Source organism: Heterodontus francisci, chromosome 32, assembly GCF_036365525.1.
Source record: "Heterodontus francisci isolate sHetFra1 chromosome 32, sHetFra1.hap1, whole genome shotgun sequence".
Lineage (NCBI taxonomy): Eukaryota > Metazoa > Chordata > Chondrichthyes > Heterodontiformes > Heterodontidae > Heterodontus > Heterodontus francisci.
In genome coordinates, this window is record NC_090402.1 from 49,128,172 (window position 1) to 49,154,940 (window position 26,769).

Consider the following 26,769-nt stretch of genomic DNA (forward strand, 5'->3'; position numbering starts at 1 on the left):
TTAAATATGACACCAAGGTTGTGTATGGTGTGTTTCAGCCTCACACAGCTCCCAGGAAGATGGTTAGAGTCAGTGTTTGGGGATCAGAGGTTGTCATGGGGACTGAAGGCAATGCCTTTGGTCTTCCCAATATTTAACTGGAGGAAATTTCTGCTCATCCAGTACTGGATGTTGGACAAGCAGTACGACAATTTAGACACAGCAGAGAGGTTGAGAGATGTGGTGATGAGGTAAAGCTGGATGTTGTCAGTGTAGATGTTGCACTACACTGTGCTTTCGGATGATGTTGCCAAGGGGCAGCATGTAGATGAGAAGTAGGAGGGGGCCAAGGGTAGATCCTTGGCGAACACCAAAGGGAACGGTGCAGAGCAGGATATTTCAAAAGTATTTAATTGGCTGTAAAGCGGAGATATTCCAGGATTGTGCATTCTCACACATTAAGTTACTAGGCAGCCATCAAAATGTTATGGTCAGGGACTCCAGTTGCAGTTATTTAAATGGCGGTCCAGCTCAGGTAGCAGAACCTGGGGTAGTCGCTCAAAAGGACCAGATTCCAGAGGCAGAGGGGCACAAGGCTGGAGTGGGGGATTCCAGAGGCAGCTACTCAAAATACTCAAGGATTCCACCGAGAACCCCTCAAAAGGTCACTGTTAGATCAAGACTTGACAGAATCTAGCTTCCTCTTAAATGCATGTTTCTGAAATGGCAGCTTCACTCATCTGTTTTTTTCCTCCTTTGAGACATACCATATTTCTCAGCTGTCACAATAGAAACAGCTTCAATCCTACTGGCTGACCGTTATGTTGTAAAGTGCACCATACTGTTTGCATTGGAACCACTGACATTGGGTGACTGGTCCTCATCAGATTTTTCTTCAACCTACTTTTCTGCTGCTCTGGTTGATGACCTTACATCAGTCCTGAACATGTGAACATCAACCTAAAACATTAACTCCGTTTCTCTCTCCACAGAAGCTGCTAAATCTGCTGAGTATTTCCAGCATTTTAAATTTTTATTTCAGATTTCCAGCATCTGCAGTATTTTGCTTTTGCACTTTTCTGCTGTCCTGCTGACACTGTTTGCAGTGGGTGGGGAGGGGGTGCAGGGTCCCAAATTTAGCACACAGGGAACCTCTTGCGAAGCACACAGTCAGCCGACCTCTAACCCACCAACAGTGGAAACCGTGACCAGTAAATCTGTAACTTTTCTACTGAGTTAGCCATGGCTCAATTGGTAGTAATCTCAGCTGAGACTCGAAAGGTCGTGGATTCAAGGCCACTTTCACAAAAGATTAGGCTGACACTACAGCACATTATTGAGGCAGTGCTGCACAGTTGGAAGTGCTTCTTTCGGCTGAGACATTAAACCGAGATGCTGTCTGCCCTCAGATGGAAGTAAAAGGTTCCATGGCACTACTTGAAGACCAGGGGAGTTCTCACTAGTGGCCAATATTTATCTCTCAACTAATATCTAAAAGCAGATTATCTGTTAATTATCGTATTATTGTTTGTTGGATCTTGCTATGCGCATATTAGCTACTGCACTTCCTACAACAGGCACTGCACTTCAAAAAAATACCTCATTGGCTATAAGCACTTTGGGACATCCTGAGGTCGTGAAAGGCGCTATATAAATGGAAGTTCTTGCTTTCTTAGCACAGGTGCATATTGTCGCGGACAATATAAAACTTATCCTCTAGGAGCAGAATCTCTTAACATGATGTGAAGTATCCTTTGTCAGAGCATTACCTGGGTTTCAGGGAAATTAGAAGTGCAGCAAGGGAATGCTGCGGGATAGGTGGCCAACATGGATCACAGGACTTCTCCAGGCTGTACAGTTATTATGTTACAACTACACACATTGTTTCACATCGTAACAAGTCAATACCCCAAGTACAGTCAGGTGATTTTAATTGAAGTCCATTCACTATCAAGATGAGATCAGGTGAACAGTGCAGGACGCAGAGGACCTGATTAGAGAGACGAGTCTCTGTAAAGAATCAGGAGTTCAAAGCAATGGTGCTCAGGACTCATCATCTTCAGCTTCATCGACATAATACTGAGCCCCCTCGTTAACTTTAACGTCCTGGTAATACTGGTACTCAGCTATCAGGTCAAGCATGTCAGCCTCAGCATCGGTGAACTCTACCTCATCCATACCCTCACCGGTGTACCAGTGCAAGAAGGCTTTCCTGCGGAACATGGCAGAAAACTGCTCACCAATGCGCTTGAACAGCTCCTGGATAGCCGTCGTGTTGCCAATGAAGGTGGATGCCATTCTGAGGCCTCGCGGTGGGATGTCACAGACAGCAGTCTTGACGTTGTTGGGGATCCACTCCACAAAATAGGTACTGTTTTTGTTCTGTACATTCAACATCTGCTCATCCACCTCTTTCATGGACATACGGCCCCGGAAAATGGCAGCAACAGTCAGGTAGCGGCCGTGCCGAGGGTCACAGGCGGCCATCATGTTCTTGGCATCAAACATCTGCTTGGTGAGCTCAGGTACGGTGAGGGCACGGTATGGCTGGCTACCACGGCTGGTCAGAGGAACAAATCCAGGAACAAAGAAATGTAGGCGGGGGAATGGAACCATGTTCACTGCTAGTTTACGCAGGTCAGCATTGAGCTGACCAGGGAAACGCAGACAGGTTGTTACACCACTCATGGTGGCTGATATCAAATGGTTCAGGTCACCATAACTAGGAGATGTCAGTTTCAAAGTTCGGAAACAGATGTCGTGCAGAGCTTCATTATCAATACAGAACGTCTCGTCTGTGTCCTCTATGAGCTGGTGAATAGACAGGGTGGCATTATAAGGCTCTACCACAGTGTCCGATACTTTGGGTGAAGGAATAATACTGAAAGAGAGCATCATTCTGTCGGGGTATTCTTCACGGATCTTGTTAAGCAAGAGTGTGCCCATGCCAGCGCCAGTACCACCACCCAGTGAATGGGTGATCTGGAATCCCTGGAGACAATCACACCCCTCAGCCTCCTTCCGCACCACATCCATGACAGAGTCGGCCAATTCAGCTCCTTCTGTGTAGTGACCTTTGGCCCAGTTGTTAGAGGCACCACTACGCCCTAGAACAAAGGATGCCAAATAAAATGTTTTACTGGAAGTCACAAACAGTCAGGGTCAATGAAAGGCCATTTGGCCCAACAAGCTCACATTCTTCCTGTTCTCTAAGTCCTGCATCTAGCATTCTGAAAACCCCTTAAGCCATTGTCTCTCATACATGACGTAGCAGAATGTTCCAAATATTCATCACCCTTTCAGGAACTAACGCTCCAATACCTGCTTGAACCAACTTTTCACTAATTAATATTCTCTGATTCTCCTTACCGTGAAGTAACATTGCTGACGTTTTAACAAATTAATATTTTATATCCCTTGACAAGGTTGCCCTTAGCCTTCTCTCTCAAGACACTACAGCTTAGCTCCTGTAAACTTTCTCAATTCATCCCTTTTACATTTGGAATGATTCTTCTGCTCTTTTCTGCATTTCCCCATCCAATATACACATATCTTTTTTGAACCATTTGACTAATATCAAATACGTTACTTAAGTGTGGTCTGAACAGTGCAGCAGGAACTTATTATATAACCTTTGTTCTGGCAGCACACTCCAGCATTCTATTACCTTTTTAAAACTGTTTTGCCACATAACTGAGACAATGAAAGTGACAAATCTACTTTTTACCCCAAGGTCCCTCTCCAAGTCTCCCTGTGCCAATTCTATCCCACTCATTAACTACATGGAGAAGAATTTAGATTAGTTACACAGCTGCGTAAAGAAATGAAATTCAACACAAATATTGCACAAAGGGCAAAAAGGTGGAATGTAACTATACGACAAACTTGATTAACAATTTTAAATTGACTTATAGACCCATATCGCCAGTGCATAAACATAAGAACATAAGTAATAGGAGCTGGAGTAGGCCATACGGCCGTTTGAGCCTGCTCTGTCATTCAAAAGGATCGTGACTGATCTGATCTTGGCCTCAACTCCACCATAACCCTTGACTCTCCTATAGTTAAAGAATCTGTCTAACTCAGTGTTACGACCAGGTGAGAAAGGTGTCTATGGGCCCCTTTCAGCCTTCACCTGGTCTTACTGTAACAGGGTTTAATTTTTAACACATCGTGTTTTTAGCTCCCCCTTGGTGAATCCTTGTTCACCGCTTTCCAATTATAAGGCAAAGAAACCAGCACAAACAGGCTTTCTTAGGTTTTAAAGAAGTAATGTTGAAATTTATTAAACTCAAACTTAAACTCTAATTCGGTTGATGCCTACGGATACACGACACGCCCATGTTAGCATGCACACGCGACACACACATGCAAACAGAGACAGAAAAGAGCAGAAGAAATAAAGTGGAACGGTTTGAGGCAATATCTGAAGAGTTCTTGTTACAGGTCTTCAAGCTCACTGTAGAGTCCCTGATTGTAGGTAGATCTTGCTTTTCATTGGGGCCCAGTATTCTTCTTAAACCTTGTACGTTGTAGGAGACTTTTCTCTCTTGGGCTTCATGTATCTTTTGTGGATTCAGAGGCTTGTGAGAAAGAGATGGGAGTAGACAGACAGGAGAGGCTGTGGTGAGCCAGCCAGGAGAGATCTTCTTAGTCCAGGAGCAAACAGCTTTCTGCCCAAACTGTTTGCACAAATTCAAAAAACTCTGGTTGTCCAGCAGGTTAGTCATGTGACTAGCTGGTGTGACCATGTCGGTTTGTCTATTCAGCCATCTTAGCAGTCAACCTGGAATGTGAGCTCCCCCACCTTCAACATCTGGTGATCAAAAGTCCATTGTGGGTTGAATGTGTCAGGGAATGGTTGCTTTGTTCTTCCAAACACTGTACATTAATATGCAAGTGTCTTTTCCAGCCATGGCTGATATGTTTAACAAGTCCTTTCTTCACTCCAATAACAGTTTAAAATCAATGTTCATGACAAAATTAATGTGCCTCATTCTTGGGGGCCTAGCATGACACTCAGCCTTGAATATATTCAATGACCCAGCCTCCACAGTTCTCTGGGGAAGAGAATTCCAAAGATTCACAACCCTGAGAGAGAAGAAATTCCTCCTCATCTCTGTCTTGAATGGACAATCCCTTATTCTGAAACTGTACCCACAGATCTAGATTCTCCTACTTTGCCACCTCTAGAATGGTCTCCCTCTTCAGAACTTGCAAGGCTTCCACTTCATCGAGATCATTGCTCCTGTGCATGTCTTCCCTTTTGCTGTGGGCCATTGTTACTGTAACCAGCATACAGTGAGAGATTACAATTTCCATGATGATTTACAGCAACCTGCTGGACAACCTGCAGTAGCTACGATGACAAGTACCCATGTCAGACAGCTACGAGGTAGGTAGGTTATTTTGGGCAGAACACATGTAGGATGTATGTGAAGAAATGCTTCCAAATGAATGCCAGAGGTGCAAAGTGTATCCTGCTTTTGTCTGTTAAGTTCTGTCCTGCAGCAAGTTCTAACTCAAATTTTACAATATGACACTCCTGAGCCACTGACTAGGAACGAGTAGCTGTGGCGGCTTCCCACTGCCTTTCTCACAGTTTTTACCTTCTCCTGGATGGGGCGCAACTAACACCAAATAGCTCCACATACCCTTATGATAGGAGTGGGAGAGGGGGCCTGCACCCATCTGATGCAAGTACGCCTGCTGCATGCCAACCCAGTCTTCAGAGCTGGTGCTCCAGTCTGACTCAGAGGCTGGACAAGTACCCCAACTGGATGTCAAAACAGTATTTAAAGACCATATTTAGTCTCCACTCAAGAGGGTCTGCCTGCTCAAACCCTTCACCTTCTGACTCAAAGGCAACAATTCTACCACTGAGCCTAAGGCTCACTAAATTTATCGTAAAACAGCATTTTAAGGCAGCATTGGGGAACGATAGTCAGTGCCATAACATGCTTAGTACACTGCATTAATGGAAGGTAACAGTGGGTTCTTCTACCTTGCCTGACTTGATGATGTAATATAAAGTTTTCCTGCATTGCCTCCAGATTCACGATTAAGGTTCTCAGGGCTGGTAGCTATTTCCTTCCATTCTCATTGTCAGATGGGGTCTTTCAGTGCTCTCGGACTCAGAAAACCTGTTCCTGTGAGTCACTTGTAGTAGAAACATTTCTATAGCCTCTTTTTTTTTTATTTGTTCATGGGATGTGAGCGTCACTGGCACGGCCAGAATTTGTTGCCCATCCCTAGTTATCCATTTCTCTGAGCTGCTGAATTTCTAGATATTGTGAAGTGCTAGAAGCTCACTGAGGTGTTCCCCCAGTGCTTTCAGCATTGCAGGGGGAATTACTGTGGCTCAGTAAAGTGTTCTTGTGGGGCTTATGGTTGGTAATTTCTGGTGTGAGAGAACCCAGCTGCAGGCTGCAGCAATTTGCACATCTGTCAGGGCAGTCTAGCCCAGCCCAGCTGGCTTTCTGGAACTAGCTTGGGCATTGGTTGAGGGAGCTGCAAGCGTCCAGATGAGTGTATATCTTGAGGGTTGACAACATGTTTCATAGCCTTTGCACTACTGTTCCCTGCTCTCAGGCTTTGGCTCAGCACTCCTACTAATCGGCAGGAAGCCTGGGATCTGACTTAAGTCTTTATCGATTTGCTCTCTTGGTCTGTCCAAGGCACAATAGACAGTTGACCCAAAGCCTGCATGGTCCCAGAATAAAGATCCCAGAGAGTAGCCATTATTGTCACCACAGATTCCTGCAGGGAGGGCCCAGCTGCAGTGTCCATTGAGGTGACCACATGTTCCATGATTGACAGCAAAGTGTCAATACCATGCGCCAGAACCCTACACAAGTTGGTAGTGTTCTCCTACACACAGACTTGCAGCGGAAGCTCCCTGGCAATCAGTCCAACGCATTCAAATAGCATCTGTCTCTAATGGCTGGGCCCCCTAAGTTCTGCATCTCTGTTTAGGAGAGCTAGGATGCCACTTCCAGATGTAGCTTTACCTCCAGTTTACATATCAGTGAGCCCATCATCTTGGAACCTTTCCTCCAATACACAATAGCCTCTTGTGGAGTAATCTCAATCACATGCACTATAATCACCTCCAATGACAGGACAGAAAGCTTGAGGGCAGCCTTGTAATGAGGTGCAGGTTGACTTGAGGAGAAATGACAAGAATTATGGAGTAAGATCCTAAACACCTCCACCTGCAGCAAACTGGATGAAAGCCAGCGGAAGATCCTACACCACACACAAACGTCATAATTTTCATTCCTCCAGATGGCCATGGTCAGCAGAGCACCTTCCTATCGCCAGGCTAAAATATCCATCCATTCTGGTTACTAGTCCAGAAGACCACTTTCAGACCCAGAGGATCCTGGTCAGTACTTGCTGAGCCTGTCCACTGGAGAGAGTAAGCACCACCCCCAATCCCAAAGTGAGCACACTAGCTACAAGATGACATATCACCCTCCAGTGAAGCATGGTTATTCACTTCAACATTGAAGAGATCACCCTTGCTTGATTTCACCACTACCTGCCCTAAAATAACCAACATATCCAAAGCAGTAGCATCTTCTTCAGCTCCTACTCCACTGCCTCCCCAGTTCTCCAAGGATCCATCCATTCCTCTTCCTCATCTACAGTCTGCTTCTTGATGATATCATAGGTATGCACATGCTCACCTGAATGCTGATGACATCCATCTCGAACTCTCCATCACTTCTCTCATCTCCAATATAAACTCCAATTACCCTACTGGCTGGCTGATGTTTTAAGTTGATGAGCCAGTATTTTATTTTCTTCAAATGAACATCAGAAGGATCAAAAGCCATCATTTTTGGCACCAACAAATCGGCACACTCTTCCCATCGACACTGTCCTCTTTTCCTGACTGCTCTCTCAAGTTAAACCAGGCTACACACAAACTCAGTGATTGAAAGAAAACATTGTTAGTTTGAACCAAACATCATATCCTATATATCACTAAAGGAAGAAAAGCTAAGGGCAAAAACAATTTATATAGCAAACAGGCCCTCAGAATGTCTCAGGGTGTTTTACAAACAATGGATTACTTTTGAAGTGTGATTACTATTATTATGTGGATAAATGCAGCATACAATTTGTGTACTGTAAGGTTCCACAAACAGCAAATGAACGACAGACTTTGGTTATGCCTCTCCATCTGATACAAGCTAAATGAAGAAACTCCACTAAAACTTTAAAAAAATGGAGACTTACAATCTTTATCCAGTGTGTAGACAGGAAGCATTCCAGAATGGGCCCTCATATACAGCAGAATTAGGAACTTACAGGGCATAAACAACAAGGATAGCTCTCCAGTGACTGGAGCATACCTGGTGCAAAGGAAGATGGTTGCGGTTATTGGAGGCCAATCTTTTCAGCCCCATCACTGGAGTTCCTCAGGACAACATCCTAGGCCCTATCTTCAGCCGCATCATCAATGACCTTTCCTCCATTAAAAGGCCAAAAGTGGGCTGTTCGATGATGATTGCAGTGTTCAGTCCCATTCACAATTCTTCAGATAATGAAGTAATCCAGGCCCACATACAGCAATACCTGGTTAACATCCAGGCTTGGTCAGATAAATAGCAACTAAAATTTGTGCCACACAAGTGGCCAGGCAATAACCATCCCCAATAAGTGAGAGCTGAACCACCTCCTCTTGACATTCAATGGCATTACCATCACCAAATTCCCCACCATCAACATCCCGGTGGTTACCATTGACCAGAAATTCAACTGAACCAGGTGCATAAATACTGTGACTACTAAAGCAGGTCGGAGGCTGGATATTCTGTGGGGAGTGGCTCACCTTTTGATTCTGCAAAGCCTCTCCACTGCCTGCAAGGCACAAGTCAGGAGTGTGCTGAAATACTCTCCACTTGCCTGGCTGAGTAGAGCTGGAACAACACTGAAGCAGCTCAAAACCATCCAGGACAAAGCAACCTTCTTAATTTGCACCCCATCCACCACCAATACAGTGTGACTGTAACATGCACTACATGATGCACTAATACAAGTCAGCAGGGTTTCTTCGCCAGCACCTCTTAAACCTGCGACCTCTATCAACTAGAAGGATAAGGGCAGCAGGTGTTTGGAACACCATCAATTTCCCTCCAAGTCGCACAGCATCCTGACTTGGTCATGGATCACCGTTTCTTCATCGTTGCTGGGTCATAATCCTTGAACTCCCTATTTAACTGCACTGTGGGTCTGCCTTCACCCCACAGACTGCAGCAGTTCAAGAAAGTAGCCCACCCACCCCCACCTTCTCAAGGACAAGTAGAAATGCAGCAAACTGTGAGAAGGATAGTAGCAGACTTCAGAGTGCATAGAAATATTGGTGAAATGGGCAGGAACATGGCTAGTGAAATTTAATGCAGTGAAGGATGAAAGGGTGCATTTTGGGAAGATGAACAAGGAGAGACAGTATAAAATAAAGGATACGCTTAAAGCAGGTGCAGGAACAGAGAGAACTGGGGGTTCACACACAATCTTTGAAGAATGCAGGACAAGTTGATAAAGCTGTTAAAGTATATGGAATCCTTGGCTTTATAGATAGAAGCATAGAGAACAAAAACAAGGAAGTTATGCTAAACATTTATAAATCATTGGTTGGGCCTCAGCTAGATTATTGTGTCCAATTCTGAACATCACACATTCGGAAAGATGTCAAGGGCTTAGAGATGGTACAAAGGAGATTTACTATAACAATACCTGGGATGAGGGACTTCAGTTATTTGCAGAGAATAAAGAATCATAGAATCATAGAGCACAGAAGGCAGCAATTCAGCCTATCACATCTGTGCAGGCTCTTTGAAAGAGCTATTTGATTAGTCCTACTCCCCGCTCTTTCCTCATAACCCTGTAAATGTTTCATTTTCAATGACTTATCCAATAACCTTTTGAAAGCTACAATTGAATCTGCTATTTCCAACCTTTCTGGCAGTGCATTCCAGATCACAACCTGCTGTGCAAAAATACTTCTCCTCATTTGCCCCCCTGAAATTTCCCAAAAAGTGGGATTATTTTCCTTAGTACAGAGAAGGTTAAGGGGAGATTTAATAGAGGTAGTTAGATATGAGGGGTTTTGATACAATAAAATAACAAGAAACTGTGCCCACTGTTGGAGGGTCAGTAACCAGAGAACACAGATTTAAGATAATTGGCAAAAGAATCAGAGAAGTTTTTCTTGAATAAAACTACAGCAAGCTTTATGATCGGGAATTCACTGCCTGAAAGCGCAGTGGAAGCAAATACAATAGGAACTTCCAAAGGAAAAATTTCCAGGGCTATGGAGATAGAGCAGAGGAGTGGGACTAATTGGATAATTTTTTCAAAGAGTTGGTACAAGCATGATAGATCAAATGGCCTCCTTTTGTGCTGTAAGATTCTATGACAAGGCATGGGCAATAAATACAGGCCTTTCCAGAGCAGTCCATATCCTGAGAATGATTTTTTTTTAAAAGCTCAATGGAGACTCTTTCTGTCCCCTCCGCAGCACCACCCCCACCACCGCCCCCCCGCCACACCACCCCCAACCATGGGATAAAGGCAATATTCTCGGAATTAAATGTAACACTTGAGGAACAATTACATTTTGTTTAAAAAAATTACATTTTGTTAAAAAACAACATTCACTTCACTGTTAGATTCGACTTGTTTCACTAGTTGGATGGATGCTAAAGTTGGCTACACAGGGTGTTTCGGCTATTTTGCGCTCCCAGCAAGAAGCCACGCTCACTGAGAACACTGGCCAGAGATACTATTACCATGTTGTAGGCCCAACTCTCTGACCTGTGCTTCTTTGCTGAGTGTGCAAGATCATCCTTAAACTCCAGAATCTTGTTATCCACTATTTTGCACAAGTGTAACAATGACACTAGATTATTGTGTTTCACTGATTTAGGCCTCTTTTGCCAAACCCCACAGCTGGAAAAGCACATTTAAAGCTCCAAAAAGTAGAAGCAACTTACCAATTCTTCAACTGATCGACAACCAACCACAGAGAAAAAGTATGTGAATTCAACTTGTGAAGAACTTTTAATACATCTAGGTTGAAGCCCATGGTTCCACTACACAAGAGCTACAAAGTAGTCCCAGTATTTACATAAAACTTCACTTACCAAACACAAAGTTATCTGGTCTGAAGAGGTGCCCATAGGGTCCAGAACGAACAGAGTCCATAGTACTAGGTTCCAGATCGACAAGGATAGCACGAGGCACAAACTTACCACCTGTTCAGAAGTAGTTTAAAAAAAGATAGATAAAAAACAAACAGTAGAAAGCACATGAAATATGTTAGGATGCAAATTGGTACCTGTGGCCTCATTGTAATAGACATTAATCCTCTCCAGCTGCAGATCACTCTCTCCACGGTAGGTTCCCACAGGGTCAACACCATGCTCATCACTGATGACTTCCCAGAACTAAATAAAAAATAAGATCACATCAATGCACATGTCGGACATAGGTCAGCAAAATGTCCTTGCTCGAATGTTATTGGAGGAAATTTGAGCTGAAGTCAACTTTGGATCAGTGGCAGCATTCTTTCTTCTGAGTCAGAAGGCTCAAGTCGCACTCCTGAGACTTGAGCACATGATCTCAGTTGACACTCCAGTGCAGTTATGAGGGGGTGCGGTCTTTTAGAGGAGACATTAAACCAAACAAAGGTGGTATTATTTGAAGGAGAGAAGGAGAATTCTCCCTGGTGTCTTGGCCAATATTTATCCCTCAACCAACAACTAAAAACAGATGATCTGGTCAGTTTCCCATTAATGTTGCTGGGTCCTTACTGTGTGCAAATTGGCTGTCTACATTACAACAATGACTACTCTTCAAGAAAGTACTTAATCGGTTGTAAAGCACTGTGGGGTATCTTGAGGTGGTGAAAGGTACTATATAAATGCAACTTTCTTTTTTAGCTTACACAAAGATTCTTGGAGGAAATCTGGGCTGAAGTCATTTATTTTTAGTAAAACTCAGCTGAACCTGAAGAAAACATCTGCAGTACCATCATGTCAAGAAATTAAAGAACTCTATGCCAACTTACAGTGCCTATTTTAAAAGGTTGCCTTGCCCTTAATTGCTTCCTATTTGGGTTTTCAGTATTAGAAATGGTCCTCAATGCAGTGAACTGTGTAAGTGACAGAAAATCAGTGTGGCCATTCATTGCCCAGATGGTACCATTCAACCGATATAGTCAGGGCTCAATCCTTCAGTTCTGAGAGAGTAAAAGAAGCAATTTAATGAGCATTACATACTACAAAACAGGCATCATTCTTGAGAACTTTGCTTTGTACCAGATCCTGATCTCATCCAAGGACTCATGAAAGTATTTTCTCAACCATCGCTGACTGTAGCCTCGCTAAACATGCTCCCTGTTAATTAGAAGCCCAAGTCTGTGCTTGGGCACCTTTCCAATAAAGCACAGCTCAAATTCCACACTGAGCCCAAAAGTCCAGGATTATACCACTCATAAATGCTCAACTCTATTACACCACCAAAGTTTTGCTGATAAGGCCAAGGATATTTATAAAATTAAAGTTACCCTTTGGTGGACAGACCACTTATCCTGATACTTTCTTGCCTTGGTTTAACACATTTGTGAACATGTTCTTTGTAAAACATTTATAAATTTGTTAAAATTAATACAGCGAAGAAAATAGCAGGGTAAGTCATTAAAGAGCACCATTTTGAAAAGGTGATGTAATGATTGTCCTTCAAATGGAAGTATCTGCTACACAATAGAATTAGTTCAGCATCGTTGATTTTTATTTTCATGCGTTCATGGAATTTGTATGTCACTGGCAAGGACAGCATTTATTGCCCATCCCTAGCTGACCTTGAGAAGGGGGTGGTGAGCTGCCTTCTTGAACCAATGCAGTCCATGTGATGTAAGTACACCCACAGTGCCGTTAGGGAGGGAGTCCCAAGATTTTGACCCAGCAATGATGAAGGAACAGCGATATATTTCCAAGTGAGGTTGGTGTATGACTTGGAGGGGAACTTGCAGGTGGTGGTGTTCGCAGCATGCAATGGAACCTCTCAATGGAACCTTTGTGTTGAGATATTGCATTCATGGCCTGTTCACTCACACCGTAAATGATAATGTCCATCCTTGTATTCTGTCTTTGTTCAGATTAACTATTTATAATTTTATAGAAAAGTGAGTAACCATTCTCTATAATTGTTACCTTCATACTAGCATTAATAAAAAAAATAAACAAAAGGTAACAATTGCTAGGTGAACATAATGCATTGAATTTTTGTTTTGGGTTGGCACGCCAACGTTGGGCGCATTCCTGGGTCCCAACCCCTGTCAGTGCCTAATGTGATTTTTGGCCAGGGTGCACTAATCGGAGGGTCCGGCAATGACACATAGGCAGCCACATTGTCAGAGGTAGGAGCTGCGATGTAGGTAAGAGACAGAGAGAGAGAGGGTGCTTCAAGATGAAGAAGCCCGATGAAGACTTTTTAACAAATTAAAAATAGAGGCCACAGCTGCCACACCATCATCATGGAACGGGACCTCCTCCACTGGGGGCCTGTGACCACAGTTGTGGCCGTCCTGCACTCGTTTCCACGTGGGGCGGTGGGGGGAGGGTGTTAAAAATGCTAGATGGAGCGTTGGCCCCCTGTTCTGCTGCCAGAAGGCTGCCTCCATTCATCAGCTGGGATTTGGCCTCAACACAGGGTGGGGGGCCTGACAGTCAACTGGAAAAGGGGCGGAACAGTGGTGCAGTGGTTAGCACCGCAGCCTCACAGCTCCAGCTACCCGGGTTCAGTTCTGGGTACTCCCTGTGACCGTGTGGGTTTCCGCTGGGTGCTCCGGTTTCCTCCCACAGCCAAAGACTTGCAGGTTGATAGGTAAATTGGCCATTGTAAATTGCCCCTAGTGTAGGTAGGTGGTAACAGGTTGGTGGGGATGTGGTAAGGAATATGGAATTAATGTGGGATTGGTATAAATGGGTGGTTGTTGGTCGGCGGGCCGAAGGGCCTGTTTCAGTGCTGTATCTCTCTCTCTAATAACTACTCCAGTCAGTGTCTGAACAGTGGCCTTAATAGGCAAACTCAGGGGTTTAATTCACTACTTGCGGGCAGGTAGCTGTCATGCCCATCGCCCCGAACCGACATGTTTAAAAATGGACCAGAGGCGAGAACATGACAACAAACCTGCACACTGGCTGGTGGCGGGAAATTGTGGGCCCACCATCCTCCAGAGCCGTCTAGAAATTTGGCCAAATGTGAATGAAATTCACCTGTCTTGGAATTGAATCTGTTACTGTAGTAAATTAGAGTTAATTAGTAAACAATGGAGATTATTTTGGATAGACTTTTATATTTCACATTATTTTTAGGAAATGGTTTCTTTATAACATTTGCGTGACCAAGGATGGTGTTCATTCAATTGTCCTCGAAGGCGGCTTAGCTAAAAAGATATAATTTTGCTCGTGAAACAAGCAGGTGTAGGAAATTTATGAATTTCAGTGTGAAATCTTTTCACATGCATTCATATATTTTATGTAAAATAGCTATTTCATCAGAGTGCTCTTTAAGTATAATTACACAGAATATACAGCATAGGAACAGGTCATTTGGCCCAATTAGTCTGTGCTGGTGTTTATACTCTACATGAGACTCCTCCCATTCCATGTACCTCACCCATCCTTTCAGCATTGTTATGACCAGGTGAGGAAGGGGTCTCAGGCTCCCGTCTCGCCCCTTCTCTGGTTTGACTGCAACAGGGCTTATTCTTTTAACACAGTGATTTAACTTACCAACTCAGTGACCACTTGCTCCTGTACTCTAATACGTACTTGCAAATGAACCAGATGGGTTTTCTTGAGTTTAAACAAGGAGGATGTAAGTTTATTAATCTCATCACTCTAAACCGGTTAAAATTACTAAAATACGCAACGCATCCACACTCACATTCATACGGGAGGCACACACACACACAAATAGATACAGAGGGGAAGAAAGAGTTGGAAGGTTGAAGTAAAGTCTGTAATAAATGGTATTCAAATACTGAGTTTCAGTGTCCTTAGTTGAAGTTAAAGTCTTGAAGTCCTCGCTGGGTCATGCACAATTCAGGCTTGCTTCTCTGGTTTCGGAAGGCAGAAGAGAGGCTTTATCCATCCTCTGGGTTGTTGCCTGTGAGGGTCTGTAGCTTTGAGGTTTAGCTGCAGCTGAGACTCCCGTGGGACTTTGCTGGAGAGGGAGACACAAAGAGAGGTGCTTTCTTCTTGGAGTTCAGTTACTGTCCCTTTCCTTTCTGAGGCACAATTTAAAAACTCAGTGTTACATCAGCAGGTACATCATGTAATCACCTCTGTTTGAAAGCAGATGTTTCTGGAAGGTATTTTTGAAATTCAAAGTTCTTCAGACCTACTTGGTGGGGGGTTGCACTCTTTCAAAGTCAAAGGGCGTTGCTGGCTTTTGATCACCGCTATTGACAAAATCCAGTCTAGGTCATTGAATCAGAGTGCACCCCTATTGTACTTGCTTCTCATATGCAATTATGCGTGGCCATCTTTAGCTGTTCTGTTCTGCTTTTTTAAAAGTTATTTGTAAAGTCCAGTAAAAAGTTCTCAAGGTTTCATCCGACAAAATAAATATTTTCCATTTGGCATGTGAGATTTTTGTCACAACATATTTTTCTATTCCCTTTTCTCTCGTGTACTCAAATAGTTTCCTTTTGAAAGCATATTTGCCTCAACCACTTCCTATGGTAGCAAGTTCCATTTTCTAACTATACTCTGGAAAAATAAATTTCTCATTTCGTAAATAGACTTATTAGCAACTATCTTGTATTCATGACCCCTAGTTTTGCATTCTCCCATAAGTGGAAACATTCTCTCCACATCTACCTTGTCCAATATATTCATAATTTTACAGATGTTTGAGGTGACCTCCAAGTCTAATCTTTCTCATGTCTCAGTTTTGGAATCCTCAAATTACTTTTTCCAGTGCTTCTATGTCCTTTTGATGATATGGAGAACAGAATTGTGCACAGTATTCTTAAGTGCGGCCTGACCTGGGTCCTATGCAAGTTTAACAAAGCTTCATCACTTTTGAATTCTCTACCTCTTGAAATATATCCGAGTGCTTTGTTCACATTTTTAATTGCTTTTCTGACCTGCGATGCTGCTTTTAAATGATTCGGACACCTGCATCTCTAGATCCTTTGCTCTTCAGTTTATTTTCTAAGGCATTGGTGATGTTTCTATTTTTTCCTCCCTAATTGCATCACCTCGTGTTATCCATGTTAAATTTTGTTTCCCACTTAACTGCCCAGTCTGCAAATGTTCTAACACCTTGTATTATGTTGCATTCTTTCTCAGTGTTATCCCCAGTCTGGTATCAAATGTAAAAGTTTGATGTTGAGTTACTTATCCCTAGGTCCAAATTATTATTGTAAATTATGAATAGCATTGGTCCCAGCACTGACCCTTGTGGAACACCATGTTCTACTTTCCTCCATCTGAATAACTGCTGTCTTTTCTCTTTTAGGCAATTTTCTATTCATATCCACATGAGCTAACCTTTGTCATGAGCCTACTATGTGTACTTTATCAAAGCCCTAATGAAAGCTCAAGTATATGACATCTGTTAACTTTTCAAAGAATTCTATCAGGTTAATTAAGCATGACTTAGCCTTTCAGAATCCATGCTATTTATTGTATTTTATGTTTCCAACTGTTCTTTTATCACTCCTTTTACAATAGATTCAGTATCTTTCCTATCACTGATGTTAAGCTGACTGAACTATAGTACACAGGCTTTGTTTTATCTCCCTTTTTGCATGTAGGAACATTTGCTGTCCCCCAGTCCTCAGACAATATCCACTCTTCTATGGAGAATATATATAAAAACTAGTGCCTCTAGACCTGGAGTTTTATTCTCTTTCAGTTCTGCTACTTTGACAATTATTTTTCCATTTCTACCCCAATTGTATTAATATTCTTTTTAGTTCATCCTGTAGTGTGTCTATTTTGTTATCTTCTTTAGTAAAAACTAAGACAAAGTAATTACTCAGTAATTCTGCCAGTCCTCTGTCATTACCTGCAAGTTTGGCTTGGTCATCCTTGAGTGGCCCTATCCTTACTTTAATTTTCCTTTTAATATTTGTGTGCCTATAGAATAATTTATTATTTCTTGATAACTTGATTTTGCAATTTGTTTCCTTCTTGATTTTTTTTAACTTCTCTCCTAAGTTTCCTTTTGCTCTCCTTGCCTTCAGAATCCAAGTACTTATATGTCTTTTTCTTCAGTTTCAATTTTTCCCTCTAGTTTTTTTAATTCATCCATGGTGCCCATATTAGCTTGCTTGTTTTTGCCTTTTGGTGAAATGTATTTCTCTTGAACTCTACTAATTATGCTTTTAAAAATTTCCCACTGTGCTTTGGCTCTTTTTCAAGATTTTCTCCATTTGCCTTTAGTTTTGTCCTTATTTCCTCATAATCGTCTCTTGTCCAATCTAGTGCCTTATTCTTTGTCCAACTAATGTCACTCTCGATCCTAGTCTTGAACCATACTATGTTGTGATTGCTACTCTTACATCTCCTACCTGTTCTGGTTCATTACGCTTTACAAGATCCTGCAGTGATTCTTTTCTTTTTGGGCCTCTTTAAGAACTGAATGAGAAAGAAGTCCTGTGTACTGTGTGAAAACTCATTTCCATTTTCTTCTTTCGCTCTTTGTTCCTATTAGTTTATCTGGGGTTCTGTCACGATCTCAGTGAGATTGTTAAAATAAAAAATATGAAATAGAATCACAGAATCGTTACACTGCAGGAGGCCATCCAGCCCATCGTGTCTGCACTAGCTCGCTGAAAGAGCAATTCTTTCAGTTCCATTCCCCCGTCTTCTCCCCGTAACCCTGCACATTCTTCCACCAGATAAATTTAAAGAATTACATGACAAGATTTCACCTTTTAAGACTTTTATTATAACAACTAAACTAAAAGAAATCCCCATTAACTAAATAGTAATTTATAAGTAGCTGATACCTCAGATTACAAAAAAAGGTATTTACTTATTAAAACACTTGAAAACCTCACACCACACTTATATAGTACACAGTGCGTTTTGATGGTAAAATCCTTTGCCGTTAAAAGTCCCAAACTCCCTCCAGTTGTAATGCTTTGGATCTCCCAGACCTTTTCAAGAATCAATGTCCTCTTTGCTCACTTCTCCGAGCACTTCTTATCTAATGTCCGTGAGTAAAGTGTTTCCTGGTGAACCTGTTGATCTTCTACTTCTTCGCAAACTTCAACTTTCAAAACAGGTTCAAGTCTTTCAATCTTTCGCTGTCTCAGGCTTCCAAAAGCAGGCGTTCCCCCCCCCTCTCTCTCTCTCTCTAGGCCACAACTGCTGGTTTCTTCTCTTACAACCTGTCTGCCTTCAGAAAATCTATTAAATTTATCTGGACTCAAAGTCAATAGTTATTGACTTGTTCCAATATGCAGAGTCCAGAAGTCTGATTTCACAAAGCCACCTAGGCCTCCCATTGACAGCTGTTTGGTACGTTTGCATCTTCAAAATCACTGACCCCTAGTTTTACGACCTAAAAGTCTGGGAGGGCCAGACCCATCGTTCATCAGGTGTCACCTCTGCAGTTTCTGTTTTTTCAAAAAAAGTCTTTGACCTGTGTTCCCTGGACTTCTGCCTTATCCTTTCGCAGAGTGGATGCGAAGTCACCTGACCTTCAAGACTCCATCTTAAACTTTTAAAAAGCAGAATTTTTAAAAACATAATCATGTTCATAATAGGCTCATTGAAATCTCTCACGATTATTGTTCTAGGTCTGCTACTCACCTCGTAGATTTGCCTACATATTTCTTTCTCCAATTCCCTTCCACTATTTGGTGGTCTACAGTATACCCCTATTCGGATCCCTGATCTTTTAATTCAATCTGTATGGATCCTATATTTATCTTACTGCTGGTTACATCCTTTTTATTTACGACCATTGTTATCTTTATCTAATACAGCTACTCCACCTCCCCTCCTTCCTTCCTAAATGTGTTTTATGTGGCAATATTTAGTTGCCAATCCTGTTCTCTATATAGTCATGTTTCAGCCATCCCTGCTCTTTCAGGATCCTCTCCATAAGTTGCCTCCAGTTTATTCATTTTGTTTTGAATACTACATACACTGCTATGCCAACAGGTCCAATTATTTTTATTATTTATCTCTTTGTTTTTAGTAGGTATTTTACCTTTTTCTCTCTGACTTTATCCAATCTCTGGTTATTCGTGTTATCCTTATTCCTTTCTATGGTTTGGCCTTTCTGTAGTTTCTAGAAATTGCATAATCCATAATTACATAACATGATTATGTTTTTACTTTATTTTATTAGTTTAAAGTCTTATTTACAGAGGGACCGTTGGTTATTTGTGTCTTCAAATGCAGTTGGAATTTAATCACACAGCTAGTTTCCTTTGACTTACACTTAATTGTACTAATATTAAATTCTTACTAATGCAAGGTTAAAACTAATCACTAAAGATACTAAACGCAGAAAGAGAAATCTAGATATTTATCCTAATTTTCTCAAGGTCTACCGCTCCTTTCTGCGTATGAATTGTGACATCAGTTTTTCTCTTTCCTCCAGTGCGACTATCTACTTATTTACAGTTGTCCCTGTTTTAAAGCACTTGGCACCTCCGCCCTTCTCGCTACTGAACTCCCACTCTCATCAAATTCCCATTGTTATTTAGAAAGGCACTCCACTTACCAGATACTCCCAGCTCTGTTCACACTGCTCTCCACTTATCCCATTTTCTACAAAGAGAACACGTGATAGCACTTGCAAGGTCACAGTATTGTAAGAATCCTGGGAAATCCCTACATTGGGCTGTCCTGCTAAATAATAAAAAACTACCTTAAATGCTACGACTGACTGTACACTTCTTTAATTTCATTGTTATACCAAATTAAAAAAAAAAATCCTGCTTGTAAATATGCCCTGGGTAAAAGCGGCCCAGAGTTGACTTGATGGGAAACTGTGATTTTGGTTTTCAGTAGCCTGGAAGGTTTCAAAACCTCAGCAGAAATCTAGCAGAGTGTGAAAAGAGGCTGCCCGCTGCACGAGAACTAAAAGATAAAGAGCTTTGCAGAATCTGAGGCCCAGATGTAGTTAGAACGGAGTCAAAACAACTCAGTACCAAGGCCACTATGCTTCCTTTGCTTTGGCCAGGCACTGGCACTGAAATGTTTATGAGCTGACAAGAATCGAGCTTGGGAAGTCAGAAATCCTGAGACTTTTACCTGGCCTGGTTGGGCAGATGGGCACATGATATTTTTTGAAATTGGGCTGTTCAAATAATAGTGAGGTAATGATTGGGTTTACAGTGTTGTAAAGAAAGTATAAAGGAGGGATTCCCCAAGCAGAGACTGTAGAGGTATTAAAGGTTGCATTGACTGACGCGACGGTACCTGGGGCACGACCAGGGAGTAGTTACATGGAGATCTATCCAGAGCGTAACGGTAATGCTGATGCACTTTGATATTCCTGCTCAAACTTTGGTATGTATTAAGCTTCCCTTTTACTGAAGAAAATATAGTCACTGTCACCAATAAGGGTATCACTTCGAATCATTGCAGAACTTGAGTGAAGGGGTTAAAGGGTTAATTGCCTCTGTTACCCCAAATAAAACGGGAGAGGTTGTGTAGTGGTATTGTCACTGGACTAGTAACCCAGATACCCAGGGTATTTCTCTGGGGACATGGGTTCAAATCCCACCACAGCAGAAGGTAGAATTAGAATTCAATTAATAAATCTGGAATTAAAAGGCAGCACAGTGGCGCAGTGGGTAGCACCGCAGCCTCACAGCTCCAGCGACCCAGGTTCAATTCTGGGTACTGCCTGTGTGGAGTTTGCAAGTTCTCCCTGTGTCTGCGTGGGTTTCCTCCGGGTGCTCCGGTTTCCTCCCACATGCCAAAGACTTGCAGGTTGATAGGTAAATTGGCCATTATAAATTGCCCCTAGTATAGGTAGGTGGTAGGGAAATATAGGGGACAGGTGGGGATGTGGTAGGAATATGGAATTAGTGTAGGATTAGTATAAATGGGTGGTTGACGGTCGACAGACTCGGTGGGCCGAAGGGCCTGTTTCAGTGCTGTATCTGTAAATAAAAATAAAAGCTAGTCAAATGATGGCCATGAAACCATTGTCGATTGTTGTAAAAACCCATCTGGTTCACTAATGTCCTTTAGGGAAGGAAAGCTGCTGTCCTTACCTGGTCTGGCCTACATGTGACTCCAGACCCACAACAATGTGGTTGACTCTTACATGCCCTCTGAAATGGCCTAGCAAGCCACTCAGTTGTATCTAACCACTACGAAGTCAATAAAAAAAGAATGAAACCGGACAGACCACCCGGCATCGACCTTGGCACTGGAAATGACAATGGCAGCCCCAGCCTGTCGACCCTGCAAAGTCCTCCTTACTAACATTTGGGGGCTTGTGCCAAAGTTGGGAGAGCTGTCCCACAGACGACTCAAGCAACAGCCTGACATAGTCATACTCACAGAATCATACCTTACAAACAATATCCCGGACACTGCCATCACCATCCCCGGGTATGTCCTGTTCCACCGGCAGGACAGACCCAGCAGAGGTGGCGGCACAGTCGGGAGGGAGTCGCCCTGGGAGTCCTCAACATCGAGTCCGGACCCCATCAGGTCAAATATGAGAAAGGTAACCTCCTGCTGATTACCACCTACCTCCCTCCCCCTCAGCTGATGAGTCAGTACTCCTCCATGGAACACCACTTGGAGGAGGCACTGAGGGTGGCAAGGGCGCAGAATATACTCTGGGTGGGGGACTTCAATATCCATCACCAAGAGTGGCTGGGTAGCACCACTACTGCCCGAGTTCTAAAAGTGCTAGACTGGGTCTGTAGCAGATAGTGACGGAATCAACAAGAGGGAAAAACATACTTGACCCCGACCTCACCAATCTGCCTGCCACAGAGGCATCTGTCCATGATAGTATTGGTAGGAGTGACCACCACACAGTCCTTGTGGAGACAAAGTCCCGCCTTCACATTGAGGACACCCTCCATCGTGTTGTGTGGCACTACCACCGTGCTAAATAGGATAGATTTCAAACAGATCTAGCAATGCAAAACTGGGCATCCATGAGGAGCTGTGGGCCATCAGCAGCAGGAGAATTGTACTCAATCACAATCTGTAATCTCATGGCCCGGCATATCCTCCACTCTACCATTATCATCAAGCCAGGAGACCAACCCTGATTTAATGAAGAATGCAGGAGGGCATGCCAGGAGCAGCACCAGGCATACATTAAAATGAGGTGTCAACTTAGTGAAGCTACAACACAGGACTACTTGCGTGCTGTACGATTTAAGCAGCATGCGACAGGCAGAGCTAAGCGATCCCATAACCAATGGATCAGAGCTAAGCTCTGCAGTCCTGCCACATCCAGCCATGAATGGTGGCTGACAATTAAACAACTATCTGGAGGAGGTGGCTCTACAAATATCCTCATCCTCAACGATGGTGGAGCCCAGCACATTAGTGTGAAAGATAAGGCTGAAGCATTTGCAACAATCTTCAGCCAGAAGTGCCGAGTTGATGATCCATCTTGGCCTGCTCCTGAAGTCCCCAGCATTACAGATGCCAGACTTCAGCCGATTTGATTCACTCCACGTGATATCAAAAAATGACTGAAGGCACAGGATACTGCAAAGGCTATGGGCCCTGACAACATTCCAGCTATAGTACTGAAGACCTGTGCTGCAGAATTTGCCGTGCCCCTAGCCAAGCTGTTCCAGTATAGCTACAACACTGGCACCTACACGGTAATATGGAAAATTGCCCAGGTATGTCCTGTACACAAAAAGCAGGACAAGTCCAACCCGGCCAATTACTGCCCCATCAATCTACTTTCAATCATCAGTAAAGTGATGGAAGGTCTCATCAACAGTGCCATCAAGCACCACTTGCTGAGCAATAACCTGCTCAGTGACACTCAGTTTGGGTTCCGCCAGGGCCATTCAGCTGCTGATCTTATTACAACCTTGGTTCAAACACAGACAAAACAGCTGAACTAAAGAGGTAAGGTGAGAGTGACTGCCCTCGACATCAAGGTAGCTTTTGACCAAGTATGGCTTCAAGGAGCCCTAGCAAAGCTGAAGTCAATGGGAATCGGGGGAAAACTCTCCGCGGGTTGGAGTCATACCTAGCGCAAAGGAAGATGGTTGTGGTTGTTGGAGGTCAGTCATCTCATCTCCAGGACATCACTGCAGGAGTTCCTCAGGGTAGTGTCCTAGGCCAGCTGCTTCATCAATGACCTTCCTTCAATCATAAGGTCAGAAGTGGGGATGTTCTCTGATGATTGCACAATTTTCAGCACCATTCGCGACTCCTCAAATACTGAAGCAGTCCATATAGAAATGCAGCAAGATGTGGACAATATCCAGGCTTGAGCTGATAAGTGGCAGTAACATTCGCGCCACACAAGTGCCAGACAATGACCATCTCCAATAAGAGAGAATCTAATCATCTCCCCTTGACATTCAATGGCATTACCATCGCTGAATCCCCCAGCTATCAACATCCTAGGGGCTAGCATTGACCAGAAACTGAACTGGAATAGCCATATAAATACCATGGCTACAAGAGCAGGTCAGAGGCTAGGAATTCTGTGGCGAGTAACTCACCTCCTGACTCCCCAAAGCTTGTCCACCATCTACAAGGCACAAGTCAGGAGTGTGATGGAATATTCTCCACTTGCCTGGATGGGTGCAGCTCCAACAACACTTAAGAAGCTCGACACCGTCCAGGACAAAGCAGCCCGCTTGATTGGCACACCATCCACAAACATTCACTCCCTCCACCACCACCGACGCACATTGGCAGCAGTGTGTACCATCTACAAGATGCACTGCAGCAACGCACCAAGGCTCCTTAGACGGCACCTTCCAAACCCGCGACCTCTACCAACTAAAAGGACAAGGGCAGCAAATGCATGGGAACACCACCACCTGCAAGTTCCCCTCCAAGTTACACACCATCTTGACTTGGAACTATATTGCCGTTCCTTCACTGTCATTGGGTCAAAATCCTGGAACTCCCTTCCTCACAATTCTGTGGGTGTACCTACCTCACATGGACTGCAGCGGTTCAAGAAGGCAGCTCACCACGACCTTCTCAAGGGCAATTATGGATGGGCAATAAATGCTGGCCTAGCCAGCGACGCCCACATCCCAGGAATGAATAAAAAAAAAATTCCAAGTATACCGATGGGCTGGAAACAGTGTAAAACCCCTCAGGCTGTATGCACCAGAATATGGTTTTGCTGTGTAATGCAAATGTACAATTGCATGTAAAGTGGAATGGAAAGAATTGTGAGGCAACTCACTTTCTGTATCGGAGGGAACTGATTTTTTTTGCACTTTCTGGAATGTCAAATTGGAACTGTTTTGTAACGTTTTTTTTTTAAAGCAGATTTTTATGAAAAGCATATTTTTGGATAAGAAGTATGTAATACATCCAACTAAGGTAGTATGTTAAAATCCCTATATCATGCTACTGTTTAAGTGGACTTTGAACATAAAGTTGGATTCTGCATCATAGGGGACACAAAGTTCTCTTCTCGGAGTGGCTGATGACGATAGAAAATCTTTCCCTAAAATTTTGTAATATCGACAATGGCACATTTGGGCTAGTCAGATTATCTACTTTGTATTGTCCTCATTCATTCATTTAATGCGAGTATTCTGCATATACTACAAGTAGAGGCCCAGCTTGACAATGAGTGATGACGAGAGAAACAACCAACACATTTTCTTCGAGCCTTGAGGTCCTTGTGGGTTGACCACTTATGTCACAAAGAGGATAGACAATACAGAAGTAGTACTAACAATTAAAAGGCCTATACAGTATACATTCTCAAAAGGTAACTGAGGTACTAATGGAATTAGATATTGGTATGCAGATACATATATACAAAGAATGAAGAGTGTCCAACAAGGCAAGCCCTTGCCTACATTCGGGAATTCTCCAGATACTGGAAGAAACTAAAGTGGTAATACCTTGAGAGTCTGCATGTGACATGCAGGAGTAACAGAGCATATGCTCCTGTTACGTCCAGGTGAGAAAGAAGTCTAGGGTTCCCTTTTAGCCTTTACCTGGTCTTACCGTAACAGGGTTTAATTTTAAACACAGTGTTTTCAGTTCCCTCTTGGTGAATCCTTTTTCACTGCTTTCCAATTATAAGGCAAAGAAACCAGCACAACAGGTTTTCTCAGGATTAAAGAAGAAAAGTGAAATTTTATTAAACTTAAACTCTAATTCAGTTAACGGCTACAGATACATGACACGCCCACACTAGCTTACACACAATACGCCCATGCAGATAGCGACAGAAAGAAAACAGGAGAAATAAAGTGGGAAAGTTTGAGGCAATATCGAAAGAGGCTTTTTGTGTTACAGTTCTTTGAGCTCACTGTAGAGTCCTTGATTGTAGGTAGATCTTGCTTTTCGTTGGGGCCCGGTATTCTTCTTAAACCTTGTTCACTGTAGGAGACTTTTCTCTCATGGGGTTCAGTGAATTCAGTGCCTTCAGTGAATTCAGAGGTTTGTGAGAATGAGATGGGAGCAGACAGGAGATCTTCTCAATCCAGGAGCAAACAGAGACTCTGAGTTCAAACTCACTGTGGCCAGTTCAAAAGAAAACCCTGGAATAGCCAGGCAGTCATGTGACCAGCTGGTCTAACCAGTCCTGGCTCCTGTGGATTGTATCTTCCTTGGCAGGCGCTTCCTCACCTTCGATGTCTGTTGGTAAGTATGTAAATGTTTTTCCCCAGCAATGGCTGATCTGTTTAACAAGTCATTTCCTCACTCCAACAGTAGTTAAGAATCAATGTTCATGACAAAATTGATGTGCCCTCATTCTTGGCAGATGAGGGCCAAGCATGACACTCCTTATTCTAACTCCAAGGAGACTTTAGAGATCTTCTTAGGGAACGAGAAAGACTTTCTTCCACTCCAGGGTTGCAGATCCTTAGGTGACTGAATAGTCCAATTCTGGATCCACACACTCTGCCACAGGTGGTGTTTGGTGAGGCGAGTGGATGGGATGCTCGGAATTCTGAACGCTCCTTCTGCTGTTTGCACTTGGTCGCTACCTGGGCATGTTGACGTTGTTTGAACTGACTGGCACCGTCGCGGATGCTTCTTCTCCACTTTGGGCAGTCTCGGGCATGACATTCCCACAAATCGGTGGAGATGTCACATTTTTTCAGGGAGGCTTTAAGGACATTCTTGTAGTGTTTCCTCTGCCCTCCTGGTAGCCTCTTGCAATGACGGAGCTTAGAGTAGAAAGCTTGTTTTCGGAGTCTTGTGTCAGGCATGCGGACGATGTGGCCTGCCCAGCGTAACTGACTATGACCAATGTCTCGATACTGAGGATGTTGGCCTGAGAGAGGACACTGACATTGGAGCGCCTGTCCTGCCACTGAATTTGCAGGATCTTGTGCAGGCACCACTGGTGATATCTCTCCAGGGCTTTGAGATGTCTGCTGTACTGTGTCCACGTTTCCAATACATACAGGAGGGCAGGTAACACTGCAGCCCTGTAGGCCATGAGCTTGGTGCCAGGTTTGAGGTCTTTGTCATCAAACACTCTTTTCCTCAGACGACCAAAGGCTGCGTTGGCACACTGAAGGCAATGCTGAGTTTCATCATCGGTGTGTGCCCTTGCTGAGAGAAGGCTCCTGAGGTA

The 26,769-nt window shown here is 43.3% G+C and overlaps 1 protein-coding gene across 7 annotated transcripts in view; it reads right to left on the bottom strand.

Annotated features, from left to right (window-relative positions):
- Positions 1 to 1,809: 1,809 nt before the first annotated feature.
- Positions 1,810 to 26,769, bottom strand: part of LOC137347796 (tubulin beta-4B chain-like) — a 54,464-nt gene continuing 29,504 nt past the window's right edge. Inside the window, exons 2-5 of one of the 7 annotated variants that reach the window (XM_068012775.1) lie at positions 11,330 to 11,438; positions 11,136 to 11,246; positions 2,995 to 3,086; positions 1,810 to 2,388 (exon numbers count right to left, since the gene is read on the bottom strand). In XM_068012775.1, coding sequence (XP_067868876.1) covers positions 2,023 to 2,388; positions 2,995 to 3,086; positions 11,136 to 11,246; positions 11,330 to 11,438 — 678 coding nt within the window. In that variant the 3' untranslated portion in view covers positions 1,810 to 2,022. Of the gene's footprint in view, positions 3,087 to 7,670; positions 7,914 to 8,342; positions 8,394 to 11,135; positions 11,252 to 11,325; positions 11,439 to 26,769 lie in introns of those variants that run through there. The other 6 variants (XM_068012776.1, XM_068012774.1, XM_068012773.1 and 3 more) reach the window with 6 other exon arrangements.